The sequence below is a fragment of the Agrilus planipennis genome, unplaced genomic scaffold, assembly GCF_000699045.2.
Source record: "Agrilus planipennis isolate EAB-ADULT unplaced genomic scaffold, Apla_2.0 scaffold149, whole genome shotgun sequence".
NCBI lineage: Eukaryota > Metazoa > Arthropoda > Insecta > Coleoptera > Buprestidae > Agrilus > Agrilus planipennis.
In genome coordinates this window covers 219,640-235,734 of record NW_020438906.1, presented here as the reverse complement: position 1 = coordinate 235,734, position 16,095 = coordinate 219,640, and the positions used below count along the sequence as shown (strand labels likewise).

General features: G+C 35.3%; 2 protein-coding genes and 1 long non-coding RNA gene across 5 annotated transcripts in view; 2 read left to right on the top strand and 1 right to left on the bottom strand.

The window, feature by feature from the left end:
- LOC108736445 (homeobox protein unplugged) overlaps positions 1-7,333 on the bottom strand; it is a 34,607-nt gene extending 27,274 nt beyond the window's left edge. Inside the window, exon 1 of the mRNA XM_018468887.2 lies at positions 6,882-7,333. Coding sequence (XP_018324389.1) covers positions 6,882-7,155 — 274 coding nt within the window. The 5' untranslated portion in view covers positions 7,156-7,333. The remainder of the gene's footprint in view (positions 1-6,881) is intronic.
- Positions 7,334-9,100: 1,767 nt separating this feature from the next.
- LOC108736444 (carbohydrate sulfotransferase 11-like) lies at positions 9,101-12,859 on the top strand. 3 transcript variants are annotated; one of them, XM_018468886.1, is made up of 7 exons: positions 9,101-9,213; positions 9,278-9,555; positions 9,620-9,829; positions 9,930-10,179; positions 12,244-12,414; positions 12,501-12,655; positions 12,716-12,859. In XM_018468886.1, exons 2-7 carry the CDS (start codon positions 9,383-9,385, stop codon positions 12,771-12,773), a joined length of 1,017 nt encoding a protein of 338 aa, XP_018324388.1. In that variant the 5' UTR covers positions 9,101-9,213; positions 9,278-9,382; the 3' UTR covers positions 12,774-12,859. The 3 variants fall into 3 exon arrangements, with proteins under 3 accessions (XP_018324388.1, XP_018324385.1, XP_018324387.1); XM_018468883.1 differs by having other exon boundaries at positions 9,272-9,555; XM_018468885.1 differs by having other exon boundaries at positions 9,101-9,217; positions 9,272-9,555.
- A 2,388-nt stretch (positions 12,860-15,247) lies between these two features.
- Positions 15,248-16,095, top strand: part of LOC112904122 — a 30,551-nt gene continuing 29,703 nt past the window's right edge. The window contains exon 1 of the long non-coding RNA XR_003230904.1: positions 15,248-15,323. This is a non-coding gene — a long non-coding RNA (uncharacterized LOC112904122). The remainder of the gene's footprint in view (positions 15,324-16,095) is intronic.

The following is a 16,095-nucleotide window of genomic DNA, read 5'->3' as shown; positions in this document are numbered from 1 at the left end:
GCGCTGATGAGATCCAAAAAGATCGAAATCGCTATCCGCGTCTGGCAGTTTCGACAGAATACAGACCACTTCGAATTATTTTAATCGATTAAGCTAACGTGCCTATCACGTTGAGGTTCGCTACGCCAGGGTTCGTTTTCAGCAAGTAGATATCCACACAAGTGGACCTTATTGAAAAATACGTAATCCTAAAATGTAGCATCGTGCTACAGATGGCGTTCACTGTGCCGTTTGTAGTATTTTCTATAAATTATTGTGTCTGTAATTCGAGTTTCTACCAATTTTCTTCGGAAAAATTAACTGCAGCGATAATCAATGGCTAGAGTTTTTTAGCGGAACTGTTAACCATCATAAATTTTCACTACAGCACAGAAAACGGTTAGGTTAAAATCATAACGTTACGGTAAGAAAAGACAACATCGATTTTCGATTTTTTCGAAACAGAAATTAAAAGTTTGAGGCTAAAGCAGAAACTTTCCTTAATTCGATTTTTTTCTAACTTAAAGATAATCCGATTCGATTTAAGAGATTCGAGTTAAGGAAGTATGAAAGATGTGTCGCATCTTTGATTATTAGTAAAAGAAATTCCTTTTCTATATTTTTTTCAGTTTTTCACGAGTACCGCCGGTTCTAAATTAAATTTAGATTGGCGGAAGTCAGTTATAGTAACTTTTTTTTATGTGCGTGCCCGTCTCCCTTTCTTAATTTGCATTTCTGTATAGTATCAAATTTCATTCGCTTGGGACTTTTGGTCTAATCGTTCAGATTACAGATTATATGGCGAAAAGCCATTAGCGGCACCGTATGTACGTTTTGTACACTGACTTATTCGTTCCAACAAATCGGCCAAGTTTTTATTTTGCACCCTATTATCGGTTGTAGTCGACGTGGGACTAATGTCTCCGAGGGAGTAGATCTGGCGTAACAAAGTGGAAAGTATCATACGACCCTTAAACGCGGAAAAGAGCAGTCGTCAACAACCCCTAACTAATTTAACGTATACGTACACACAATAACACTTACACTGAAATGGACCTCTGTACAAATAATGCATGCAATGTTAATGAATATGCTCGTTTGCGTTTTTTGTATGATGTGTATCCAACAATTACATTATTATAAATGAAATTTGAAATGTCAGAATTAATGAGAAAAAAAAACGGTTGTCTGTAAAGTCGGTTTACTGACGATAGTTGAACGTGACAACGTCATAAGAAAATACTGATGGAATGGTTTCATTTTTCAAAAGAAAATTTTAATTTTATTTGTTTGATAGATATTTTGTATGGATATAGAGAAGGAGGTAAATGGAAATGTATTATTGTATAGCAGCTGTCCACGCGGACGCATCGCTCACTCAAGTAGGAGAGAGACAGATGTCGAACGCTGCCGAACGCGGAGGCCGATTGTGCCTCTTTGTCGCTCGTTCCGCGCTCTCGCTTGCACTTCAAGCCTTAAATGGAACGCCTCAGAGCGAGGTAACGCCGCATGAGTCATGTTTTTTCGTGCGTGCAGCCGGCTCCATCTAATTATAAGACGTTGTCACGTCAAAAACGCTACAAAATAGCTGAAGTAACGAATAATGACCAGTGACGTAGTGTGGGGGTGCAGAGGGTACCATGACCCCGGGCAGCGAAAATGTTAGGCGCAGCAAAAATTTTTTTTTCGTTTTCGGATAGAATTAAGGCCGCCGCGCAGTAATGTTAACAAGTTCTATATGGTAAGTAATTTCTTGGTTCCTACCGTACCGTCTTAGCATGCAAAAATACCAAGACGTGCTGACGAGCCCCAATAAGATCGAAACGTTTGACAGTTTCGACAGAATACTGCCACATTTAAGTAGGCAACCCAACGTATACACTGGCAAAAAAGACCAGGTTCCTAGACGGCATATGCTGGATCATTTTAGAACACGGTGAGTTTCTATAAATTGTTGTCGCGAGGTCGAGTGAGTTAGTACGAGTCAGTGAGTTCGAGGCGATACAAAACGAAGAAGTGATATTTATTAACTTTCCAGTCATATATCAAAATCACAGTTTTCAAAACATTTTGCAATTTGAAAGCTACAATTAGGCTATATTAATTTTCGTATTATAGACCATGTATTTTGGCTACAGGCAAAATGGTATGGAGTATGGGAAAGTTTTTGTATTTGAATGTTATAATGTTATACGAACATCCAATAATCCTATAACAAAAAAAGCTGCAGTTTTATTTAATAATTTTTGTCAAGAATCAGTTTGAATTTCTCTATTCTATTGTTAGAGTTGTTGACATTTGATAGTGCGAGAAGGAGAGAGAAATGTGGAGGTATAATTTAGCAATTAAAAAAAAATTCAAAGTATTAATGTAGACAACCGATTGTCTAAAAGATGTATATGCAAATTTAAAAAAAAAATTCTGTGAAAGTGGTTGCTCGTATCCTATTTCCTGAAATAAATTCACCCATCAATTTTGAAAAATCAATTCCGTGAACGACATTCTGATAAATATGCAACATAGCAATAGGATTCAATTTCATTTAGCCCATCGTTGATCAAATGTAACATTTAAGAAGTTTTACAATTATTGTGTTGAAAAACTTCATTCATTCGTGCACAACATAAGCGGAACAAATTTAGAAAATTTCGGTAAAACAAACTAAAAAGAGGAAACTAGCAAAGGGGAGTTAGAATCAGTATGACAAAATAGTATTGTATGATAATAAATAAAAGTACAGCAAAAACACTGGTATTCAAGGGATAAGAAAGTAAGGTAAAAGTGGATATAAAAATAGAAGACGAAACATTAGATGAAGTGGCTGATTTGGATACCAAGGAAGTCAGATAAGTGAGGATGGAAGGAGCAGTAAAAATATAAAACAGAGAATAGCGCAAAGTCGAGTCTCCTTTAACAGAAAGAAGTCACTTCTTAGCTGGGGAATGGTTAATTTAGAAATTCCAAAAAGATTGATATCTAAAGGTGTATGAATGAAGCACGTCGTTGTACGGAGGCGAAACGTAGGCGTTGGGCGCGGCGGAAAATAAAAAGTTAAAAGCGAACATTAATATGAAATTTCATTTTTAATGTTCAACTCCACAACAAACTACCTCAAGTTAATGAGGGAAAATTAAAAATGAAATTTCGTATTAATGTTTGATATTAACCCCTATCAAGTGTTAAAGTATTTAATAAGTTAAAAGCGTTCGAAATGTGGTGTTACAGACGAATGTTGAGGATTATATATGGGAGGTCAGAGGGCGCTATGGAAGTTAATAAGAAATAGCGGTGGTAGGTTGGTAGGACACCTTCTCAGGAATGAAGGGCTAGTTATGGTATATTTGGTACAGTCTATGTGATTTCTGGCATTCTTTTTGTTTTAGTAATTTTTCAACAGTAAGAACAAATCAAATGTATGTTACTCAGTTAGTAACATTTATTATTCATAAAATTAACATCTGGAAAACTTTTCACAAACATGTTGATCCAAAACTACAAAAAAAATTGAAGCGCCAGGTCGGTTATTGAATAGAAAGTCTTCCTTTAGCACTATAATTTTCAGAAATCATCTCTAAATTCTTCTGAAGAAGTTTGTGACTTTGAAGATATTTTTTATTCAAAAAGGTTGTTGTAAAATTCACTGAATTCCAACTGAATATTGGCAGGATAACTAATTATTTCAGTATGCTACTCATGAAAGGATTAACAATAATTTGTAAATTTTGTTTTGTACTTTCAAAGTCATGGAATTTACTCTTATCTAATAGTGTCGTGTACTAAAGTTTATGGTGACAGTACTAGGCTTTTCTTTCAAAATGGCGAGAATTTTGAAACTGGTTCATGCGAGCCATTTACAATGCGTTGATGGGCCTGGAGTTAGGCAGCCTTGGACTAGATAGTGCCAGAGCGTCATCACGATAGCGACTATCAGATCGCAGATTATGTGAGAGTTGCTGTCGTGATAATTATTACCGTGATAAGGAGGTTTTACAAAAGGTAGACTATTGTGGTGATGAAAAACAACGAATTTATTTAAATATAAGTTGATATATAGTCGCTTTCAAAACAAGGAAATGCTCATAAATAAGCTATAGTTCTTCAAATTTTATTTCTTTAGTCATTTCGAATGGTATGGCGAAATCATAAATAAATTCTTGCAAAGCATTAAGGATAACAATAGAGAAAATGATAAAGAAAGGAAAGAGCGCATACATAGGATTTGTAGATTTAGAAAAAGCTTTTGACAATGTTAAATTGAACAAGATGTTAAATATACTTAAAAATGTAGGGATGAGCTGCAGAGATAAAAGAGTGATACTTAGTTTGAACAAAGACCAACAGGCACTTATAGAGCTGTAGCAGCAACGTAGAAAAAAAATATTAGGGAGTCGGATAAGGATGCACACTGTCACCGCTTCTTTTTGACCTATACGTCGAAGACGCGATCATCATTAAAGACAGTACAATTGTAGGGATAGATATACAGAGGCAAAAGATTAGTATGCTTAGATTTGCAGATGATATAGAAGTATAAGCATCTAGCAAGGAGAAGTTAGAGATAGCTTTAAATAATGGAAGCGGTATTGACAAATAAAAAGAAAGTACTGTATGAAAATAAATAAAAGTAAAGCAAAACTACTGGTATATAAGGGAGTCTAGGGAGAGAGCGAATATAAAGATAGGAAACAAAAAATTACAAGTGGCTGATTTTTGGTATCTAGGAACTTAGATAAATCAGGACGGCAGGAGTAGTAGGGATATAAAGCAGAGGATAGCGTAGGATCAAGTCGCCTTCAATAAAAAGAAGTCACTTCTATGCCCGCAAACGATTAATTTAAAAATTCGAAAAAGATTGTTAAAAGAGTATGTTTGAAGCACTGCACTAATTAGATTACTGTTCGCAAATAGTTAAGGATGTTCTAGTTTAAGGGAAATGCTAAGATTAGATCAGGATAGGAAGGAGCGGAGGTGCGTGTCGAATCAGTCTTAAGACTGACGACCTTATGATGATAATGAGTAGATTACTTGTTCGCATTTAGCATCAGGATCGAAGACAGGTAAAGGTGATAAGGTTTTGACCATTGTCATTGTTGGTGATGGTTTAGATTTTGGATAGGTTTATCGTTCCTTTACAACAAGTAAGCGAAAAATATTTAGTAGCTAGGGGCTTCAAATTTATTAGCTTCTCTTTTGTTACAATTACTGAAATTAAAATAACAATAACCTATATACAGAAATTCTCTAATAATATCTTTTTTCCCTGACTACTCTTGAGCTATTGGGCTTTCCGGACTTTTTTTTTTGGAAACTTTACTAATCACTTTTTGAGCTTTTCTAATAAATATCCGCTTACTTTTCCTGAATACTTTGAGTTTTTCGGACTTGCTTTGACAACTTTCAGATTCTCTAATATCCCTAGATTGCTTGTTATGGAAATCCAAGTTACTTACTATAAATTTCATGATATTTAGCATGTTTTTGTTTTTGTATGGATACGTAATGAAAATGTTTTCTCTGCTGCAAGCAGTGCTTTCATCTGTTCTTTATAAGTAGTTGTAGTGTACGCATCCTTGGTAAATGTGAATATTTTCATGGAATCTATTACTCTAAACTTATGTTAGGCACGTACCTGACAGAGGGATTCAGTTTCTTATATTTTAAGGAACTTAAAACATTATACATTATCTGTCATCATCAGGTTAAGTAGCTATAGGAAATTTTATAGGTGCTGATGTGAAAATTTAAAAAACAAATTAGTGCGGGAGATGGACCAATACAAGTTACAAATATTGTTGCAGAATTACATTTCTTCTTTTTAAGGTTATGTAAATATTTAAATGATAAGTTTTTATATCAACCTTTTAGCAAATTTTATCATTACAAACGAGTGAATGATGATGCGATTTGAATTTTAACGATTCTTTAATAACATTTAGACAACACTTGCTGTATATGTACATTTATTTTACTTTTATCTAATTTTACCGTTATATCGAATCCCTTGGACATTCCGCCCCCCGCTTACATACATATGTATGTGCCTGTCGTAACTATAAGAATGGATCTATGGAATGTGCAATAAATTATTCGACATAATCATAAGGACCACCCTCGAACTGCATTTAGCTTAATACATTATATTTTGTAACGTTCCCTTTTCCTTTTCCCCCCTTATATCATCCTTGGCGGCACCCCAATGTACTTAGTAACCGCATACAAGTTTCGGGACGGTTTTTTTCATCAAGATGAGACCGTTGTAGTCATTACTTCCCGTTAACTCTCAGCAGGACTCTACATTTTGTTCATTATCCCTGTTATACTACCCCCGTTCGTAATTAATCTACACCATGCCGTAGTTAGGGCGGAAAACCTACTTAATACTCCCGAAAATCCGGCGGTTGTAAGCGCGTAATAATTTAATTGTCGATAGAATCAAAGGGATCGTAGAACATCAGGTAACATGAAAAATAATTGCTTAATCCACCAAGTGTTATGTATATTTTTTTCAAATTATGTTTGATAGCTTTACGCATTAGTCATTGTTATAAAAAAGTGGAATCGATATCTTTCCCCCAGTGGCATATGAATCAAGTCACAATAGCAAAAATCCTTGGGGCGCAGAGAATGGACAACGTAAAAAGGACAAAATTGGATCTTTTTATCGATTTTTAATTAATAACACGGAGAATTATTTTTGTGTTCAATGACTCCCTCCTAAAAGTTACTTGGCTCACGCTTCTGCTGTAATTCCATCAAAACGAACTCATAAGTAGACTATTTCGGTTAGGACTTTAAAGGATTACCTATCTAAGGTTACCTAGGCAGGTATTTACAGTAAATTCCGATGTCCGGAAACGCTTCTTGCTAATAAATTGTAAAAAGAGTGGAAGAATGAGACTTACCATCTTTCTGACTTTGCCTGGACAAATCCTGGGCTAAATCTAAGTCGAGACTTCCGTCTGAATCCGCGTCCTTTACGCTGTGGGCTTGATTTGAAGGATAGTAACAGGGAGAATTACACCAGGTCATTGTAACCGATCTTTTAGAGTCTGTATCACCTATTAGGGCTTCTATAGAAAACGGTTTAGGCACAGGTTTAATTATAGCCTCGCAAGTAGTCACTGGTTGCAGAATCGCCTGATCAGGAGTCGCTCTTGAGGGAACTGGCATCTCCATGGTATAAGCTTTTTGAAGAAATTTTTAACTATGTCCGCTTTTTAAGTTTTGTCACTCCTTTGTCAATTCATCAACTCATTTTTTCTCGAATTTCACTTCTAGATTCTATCGTATAAAACTTTGAATCGGTGATCTAAAAGACCAATGTTCGACTGGTGCACTCAGCTTATCCCTCGGAAGTTTGTCGCGGACTACTGACTTTGATTGAAGAAAACCGATCGGGTAAAAAGAGAAAAGGGTATGAGAGAGAGAATGAGAAAGGAAGAGGTGTGAAAAGGCATGTGTTTCGTTGTTTCACGCCCCTCTAGAAATCTGTTGGCTCGACGTCGGCCAATGGTGAAAGCGGTCGCTGACAGGTTCTTAATGTGATTCTAGTATTAATTAAGCTCACAGTTTAGGATTAAGGGGGGAGATCACTAAACTAAGTATCTCGTTTGCTCATTACGGAAACGTTAATGGGAACGTTTAGCAACCGAGTACTGTTTAATTTGTCTATTGTTAGTGGACGTCAGATTATAAACTACTTGAACTAACTGAACTTAATTTTTTTTGGGCTTCCATTTACAATTATGTAACTTATTGTACCTAAGTAACTTTTACTGTGCTAGTGAATATAATTTTTAATTAAGATTCGCGCCTTAGAAGGACTGTAAGATTTGTTTCATATTTAGGGTTCGAGATTCAAATGAAGAGGGAGATATAAGGGCTTTGGTTCCCAGACGCAATCAAAATAAACTTAAATTAGGAATTAGTTTCCTATATTTCCTGATTTGTTTATTGATTCATTCATTAGATATGACGGTTGCGGATATTATTAATAAACGATGCAGAGAGATAATTGGGAATTGGTGATCGATTAATAATCGATTAACGTGTGAGTTTCGCCATGTGTTGTAAATCAACAAATAAAAAATCATTGCGTTCTCATGATGTTCCCTGATTTAGGATTATTATAGTGTATTTTAGTTATTTAATTAATATTGTCTACTTTGTTGTACTAATTGTTTTGTTGTACAAATTTACATCTTACCCTTTCCCTATATCAAAATTCAACATATAAATATTTTAGGTAGAATCCATTTCGACGCACCTGCTATAATAAAAATTTTTATTATAAATTCAGTTTGATGATGATTTTGAATAAAAATGCATGTAGTTATTTCATCATCTGGAATTATTAAGCGGTTCGACTATAAAAAATCTTTTAAGTATAATATCAATATTATCGTTCAGTTCTATTGATTGATTATTTATGTTAAAAAATATGTCTAAGGTTTAAACAACCCCCCTCCTTCTACCCTCTCACCCTCGACCCAATCTTACATGAAATACTTGCGGGATCACGGGGAAAATGAAAAAGGAAAAGTTACCTAAATTTTAAAACGATATTTACAATTTATGCCACTAGCCAATTGCTTCGAAAATAATAAAAATTACAAATTGGACCCGAATCTGTAAAAATAAAATCTCAGCAGAAATAAATTTACTAGGTATTTTAGTTGATATTACAAATTAAATTGTAATAAAAAACTTGATAGATATAATTTTTAAAAGAACGTCAAAATTGACATTATTACAAGTTATCTAATAAATAGGTGTGTACTACTATTTCTACGGCAAATTCAGTCATATATACACTCGAAAATTGTAATTTTTGCATTGTCGTAAAAATTTAGTTTTCTCCATAATGACAAATTTATTCCACAAATGACCGGTACATTTCAAGAACGATTGCGAACGAATGATTACGTTTTACAGGTGTATTCCCAACTTTAGAAATGAATATTAGGATTAGGTACGCCTACTTACCAATACCTATAGTAAAAATTAAACACATCATTTGGCTATTACATCGTGGTAGGTATAGTAGAGATAAATTGAAATTGTCAAATGATATTAGGCAGTGAAAAAATGACATTAAGTATTTAAATGTGTAGCTATAGCTATACCTACAACACTTATTCTTTATTACTATTTCCGATAGGTATAGTGTTATGCCTATTAGGAGCATCTACCTGTTACTTGTTTGACATACTATTTAACATCAATATTCTAATTGTAAGTATGTATTACCTACATATGTATAATACCGTTAACATCGCAAGCAATGCCTAAGTTGCAGACTGACCTAAACGTCGAACAGGTCGAAGACGCTTACAATATCTGCACAAAAATATTGCAAATAAAGGGTTCCAAAATATATATCTAAGAGGTTAAAACGTTGAAAATGGATAAATGGAGATTATTTCTTAAAAAAATGTCTTTAATGGCGTGTTACACAAATAGAATGGTTCAAATAATGTGTATTACTGTTTTTATAATGTTTGTGTTCCAATTTTATAAATATCTACAAGCTAGTTCTCCCAGCAGACAAATAGAAAATTGTAATTGTAATTTAAGGTAAGCAAGTGTTTTATATGGGCGCTCATATTTTTTTCCTACATTTTTATGTGAGTGCTTTTAGCGACAACAGTTTAGATACAGTAGCTTTAAGAAATAAAGCACGAATTCAGCGTTTATGTAACACATGTAAAAATTGGGAAAAACAGATAGAGATAAATTTTAAACCTAAGGCAAGTGAATATTTGATCAACAATCGATACAAATTGGTATACTGCAAGATTTTCAAGGCTGCATCTTCATCGTGGTTGTATAATTTCAATTTGATGGCAGGGTAAGATTGTGCTAATACTTTTAGACAATATGTTGAATAAAATAAACCCAGATACTAATACTTACGTTATAACCAGTTTCATATTCACATTTATTGTTAGGTATAATACTTCATACATCAATGAATTCATAACCGATCCAATGGGACTCATTCGTAAGAAATACTTTCGGCCGTCATTTTTTGAACTGAAAAGGGCCAATAGAGTCTACACTTCTTTTATTATAGTCAGACATCCCTTCGAACGTCTCTTGTCGGCTTTCAAAGATAAATTAGAATGTGCAAGAGATAATAACAAGGCCTATCGCAGATTGAGATTGTTAATAAAGAAAGGAAGACGTGGTCAAAATCCTGTAAGATTCGTTTATTATTTTTGTTGGGGGGAGATCTACTAAACTATTAGAGGGATGGTGTGGGATGTAATAGAAGTAGACTTTAATAAAAATGAAAAGTGTAATGGCCACAATCTTGAAAGGGGTTCAATTTGGGTTCGAAATGTTTTTGAGGAGTGGTTTTAAAATTTAGTGCAGAAAAGCTTGTAAACGTATGAAGTTTGATGATAAAAACTGGAGACGTGGTTGAAAATCGATTCCGTTCGCTTTTTTTCCTTTTGTACAGGGAATCTTCTCGAAACATTTGTATGTATGCGTTGAGGTGTGGTGTGGTTTCTTGAGAGTTTAATAAAAGTATTACGTCCACAATAATATTCAAACCGAGCGGCATGGTCTTGTGGTTAAGGTCCTAGCGTAACATTTGTGTGGCTACCTGTCCAAATCATTCTTAGGTTTTCTTAGATCGAGCAAAGCCTTTTTCTCCCAAATAACCGCCAATTCCCACGAAAGAGACTCTAAGAAGTTAATAGTATGTATCTACTTACTTACCATTTTGCAACAATGTTCACTGTGTGATTGGGTGTTACAACCTGCTCACCGCAGTCGTCAACTCAAGAGCAGGTGGTTATGAAATGCAATAAAGTAATGTGGGTTCGCTTGAGTATCCTGCGGAATGATAGCATGTATGGGAGGGGGAGAATAAAGAACTGAGGGCAAGGAAATGCCTGTTCCAGAAAGGGATGGTGTGGATACCTTCCAACAAAAGATCAATTTTGATATGTTATTCCATACAATTTTTTTGCTATTTTTAATATTTAACCGGTACACGCCACCACGCGGTATGATAAGGGGTATGGGAGAGGGAGGGGGGAAAAGTAGAGAGTGGAATAACTCAATTCCGTGAAAAAATAAATTGTAATTTTAAATTCTATCTACTGTTATACGAGGGTGGATTGATAAGTTTCCGGCCTAACCAAGAGATGACGCCACTAGGCCTACCTTGAGGTGACATTCTATAGTACCATCCTTGGATAGCTTGTAGCTATAGTTTNTTGAATGACGTTTTTTCTTTAAAAAAAAGATGTTTCCCTTTCATGGTCACTGATTCGTTCAAATCGGAAAGCCGACACGAAGTGGATAAGCGTCACCCATCAAAAAGTATTACAATTTCAGGGTTCTAAAATTGTATAACGCGTGGAGCGCCACTCAACCTAATAAATGTAGCCCATACGGGTAGGGCAACCCTACGGGCAAAAAGCTGGCGAGATATACACTTATTTTTGAGTATATGTATATTTCGTTTACTTTCTGTACCGATGTGACCTTCAGTTTGACCGGCGCAAAGTAGAAAAGAACAGCACTAGGCCAGAAAAGAAAGGAGACAACTCTCGGCTAAACTCTTAACCGGTGAGGAGCGTATAATCGGTACAGTACTGCACGGAAAAATTGACCATTTTATCCACTACAATTGCATTTCTCAAATGTGCTGTTATTGGTACCATTTACTACTGAAAATATCAACGAGATGTTTATTTCTATTTGAAGATATATTGAAGGCTTTAACGCTTGTTTTCGACTCGCACTACTATTCATGATAGAACAAAACTTTTGGCAGATACTGTATGAAAAAGTATGTTTAATAACAAGAGTCGAGAGTATAATGAGCTTTTACTTCCCTACCTACGATTTTGCTAGCGCGCATCCAAGACACAGGGCACATCGCTAGAGAAAGTAAATGAAGTATAATGTACTTTAGGTTAATCTCTAATTTCATGGAGTAAGCTCAAAAATTGTTTTTTTTTTTTGTTTCTCATAAAATCTCTCTTTTTTCCATAACTAAGCCTTCTGGCCTTAAGGGGGCTTGGTTACAGAGGAAGAGAGAGAGAGGTATCGCTCGTTTTTATGTCAGTCTCTGTTGCATACAATGTAGTCGCTCCTAAGATGTATGGGTGTGGCCGGGAAATGAACCTACTGTATAGAATCTTTATACTAGTGGCTAGACTACTCCGCTCAGTAAATGAATAATAAGTATTAGGTACCTACAGGAAAATATAAATTTCTCAACTGTGCTTTGTTAATTTTCAGGGGGCTTATTTAAGAAACTGCACCTCAGGCCCCACATTTTTTCAGTTTATTACTTACGTGATACGAATGGCTAAAATAAACAGATTTAACGAACACTGGGAGCCGGTTTGGTCTTTTTGCACTCCCTGCTTTTTTGAATTTGATGTAATTGCTCATGTCGAAACGTTGCAGGTATAGATATTATTAATAGATATACTGAACAGGCGAATGAGGGTAGGTATTTTTTTTAAGTAAAATAGCGGTTTTGTAACTTACAGGAAGATGCAGATTATTTAATAAAACATGCAAAATTAGAAGATGTTATTAAACCGCAGTGGAGGCACAAGAGTGCTTCGCAAACGAAAGACGAAGCAAAGAAATACTTTTCGGAATTAAGTCAATCCCAAATCAAAGATCTTTACAATATCTACAGGTAGTTGATCAAAATATCTAGAATAAGGGTAATTTTACGTCAGTGTTCTTTTTTTTATAGACAGGACTTCGAAATGTTTGGTTATAGTGTAGATGAATATTTGTATCATCAGCGGTGAAGCTTATTGTGGAAGCCGTCAGGACTTGTCCATTTTAATCTACTTTGTGAATCAATTATCATCTCTGTTTATATTTTAATGTAATATTTTTGGCCACTTCTGTACATAAAATAGTAAATATTTATGCATATCTTTGAAATAAAACAATTTACAATAATCTAACGTTTAAATTACTGTACCGGCAATTAGGGGCGGATTTGCAAACGAGTTTTAGGGAAGTGGAATTAAATATCTTCCAAATGCAACCTATTGTGAAATAACTTGTCTAATATGCCGTGTTTTTTAATATCCAGTACTTCCAGGTACAAACAGCAGTCATTCAAGTTGAGTGGCATTTTTATATAATTTTTTTTATTGAAAATGAATGCTGTTGGGAAAGGAATTTCCCATATTTCCCCAGCCTCTTTTGTGCCTCCACTGACGGTGTAGTTCAAAGATCGAAAAAGAGTAAACCTATTACACCAAAATATAAAGATTCTACACAGTAGGTTCACAACTTTGATCTGCTTAACATGCCGACATATTTTTTGGATGCCATCATAAATTAACTTTACGTGCGTTAAACTGCTATAACAAGGACGGTTCAGTAGCTTTACCGAAGTGTTTATAGTCGGGACGTTCAAAATTGGCATAGTCTGCAATAAAACTGTGGCATCTATAGGTTGTTCGGAAAGTCATTTCGTTTTTTTTTTGTGGAAATGAAAGACAGTTTTACACGCTCATAAAATTTTTGGTCTTTGCTGGCAAAAAACTGATCGAGGAGGTTTTTGATCTCCTCACTTGAGGTGAAGGTTTTACCGTCTAAAAAATTTTGGAGTGACCGGAACAAATAATAATCCGATGGTACCAGGTCTGGAGAATATGGTGGGTGTAGCATTGTATCCCATTGAGGTGTGAGGTCTCGCGTTGTCTTGGTGAAACACTACACCTTTCCTGTTGATTAGTTCTGACCTTTTCTGTTGAAGTGCATCATTCAGTTTGTCCAGCTGATGACAGTAGACTTCGGAATTAATCGTTGTGTTATCCGGTAAAAACTAAAAAAAAAAACGATTCCTTTAAAATCCCACCAAACAGACAGCATCACCTTTTTTTGGTGAATATCGGCTTTGGAAATGGTTTGAGCCGGTTCATCTTTTTTGCTCCATGACCTCTTGCGTTTGACGTTGTTGTATACAACCCATTTTTCGTCCCCAGTGATGATGCGCTTCAAAAACGGATCATTTTCGTGACGATTGAGAAGCGAATCGCAGACGTCAATGCGGCGACACAGATTTCTCTCTGTGAGAACATGGAGAACCCATACATCGAGCTTCGAGGATAATCCCAGGCCTTTCAAGTGGTCATAAACTGTTGAATTTGATAAATTTAACCTCAATCCGATCTCACGTGTTGTTATTCACCGGTTCACATCAACTAATGCCTTTATCGCGTCTTTATCAGCTTCAACCGGCCTTCCCGAACGTGGTACATCTTCGACATCAAAATTGCCGGATCGAAATTTAGCGAACCAGTTCTGGCACTGGCGTACTGTCAACACACCTTCTCCATACACATCAGACAATTTCTTTCTGGCTTTAACAGCATTTTTACCCTTTCTGTAGTAAAACAGTAAGATATGTCGAAAATGCTGCTTATCGCTCTCCATATTTAAAAGGGCACCAACCAAAAACTACTGCGTAGAAATAATTGAAATTTTTCACACACAAGCCTTGCTATATGAGCTCTCAAAGCATATAAAAATTATACGGCTTAAATGCGAAGTTGGGTGCAAAAGAATACAATTAAATCCTCTGTCGGGAAAAAACGAAATGACTTTCCCAACAACCCTATACTTTCTTCTTTCAACTTACTACCTAGACTAGAGTCTAGAGCCTACTTTTACTCACGACAGACGTTCTAGAGCTAGGGAATATCGTAAACATTGAAAAGAGATGTCAGGTAGGAATTGCAGCGGAGACTAATAATAAAAAAGGAATAACGTTGCACCAATTTATGTGTAACAGAAACAGATACAGGCAAGTAGAATTGGAGCATGTTACCACAATCGAACTTTAACGAAAGTTCAACATTCTCAGGAATTTAAGAAAACGAAGGCATTTGTTTAAACGGCATTTTACAAAATTGAAAATACGTTTGAAAAAGTATTTTAAATAAATACAAAATGCTTTTTCTTAAAAAAGTATTTAAATACAAGATAAAAATAGGTATTTCTTATTTGCATTTTAAATGCAAGTATTTCAAATAAATTACAACTCTGGAAGACACTCTATAGAAGCCAGCCCCTGTCACACTATAAAGATTCTTACAGTAGGGTCACTCATTCGATCTTCCTAAAATACCGAATAGTGAATCTACTGTATAGAATCTTTATACTGTGTCCATACTTTTATTACGTATTTCATAATAAATTTATTTACTTCAGCCATCGATTAGATATATGAGTAAATGATTTTAAATTTTCTTTTTTTTTTTCAGTAAATTGGTGCAAGTGGAATGCAATGGCTTCAAAACTTCTTGGTCGTTAAAGTTAAAGGAGGCGTAAAGATTAAGGTAGGATTTTAAAAACGTATTTCAGGTACCACTTAAGTTACGTACGAAATTTTTTAAACAACTAACTAGAATTTTTAATATTTTTGCTGTTAAACGAATGTATGAGGGGAAATTTCAACCCTTTTCAAATGTGACTTTTGTCCCTGATCAGGGCCGTAGCGATGAGCTCGGGGCCCCGGTGCGGTATTCCGCAAGGGGCCCTTCTTAAAATTAATGATCAGAAAAATGTCATTAAAAAAATGTTTTAATTTCACGAATAGATGATTCCCCGTGCAGCACTGACAGATAACCTCTCACGGTGATGCCAACGTCGCGGTGTCGGCATGGGCGGCAGTTGACAGCATCACGTGGTACGGCGGTCAATTGAAAATGAGCGAGCCCGAAAAATAAATCTATCAAATCGAGAAAAAAAACGTTTTAGAAATAAGAGCAGGCACTTGATGTTTGTGCAATGAATTCTATAGTGATGTTTCGGGTGATATAGATTTATGGTCAGCAATTAGTAATTTTTTATGGTAGCAATGATAATTATATCAACGGATTTAAGGAAACCATGAATGTAGAAGTATTCGCGATTTCGAGATGTATGCATTCCATGTAACTACGTACCTGATCAAATATATGGAGTATTGTGACAAAAATTGATATAGAAAAAAGTAAAATAAAAAATTATGATGTTCATTTCGTAGTTTGACTCAGCTCATCTCTAACAGCATAGTTTTTTTTAGAAGTCATTTTTTGAAAACAGAAAACTGCTAAGGGGCCCCTCGAC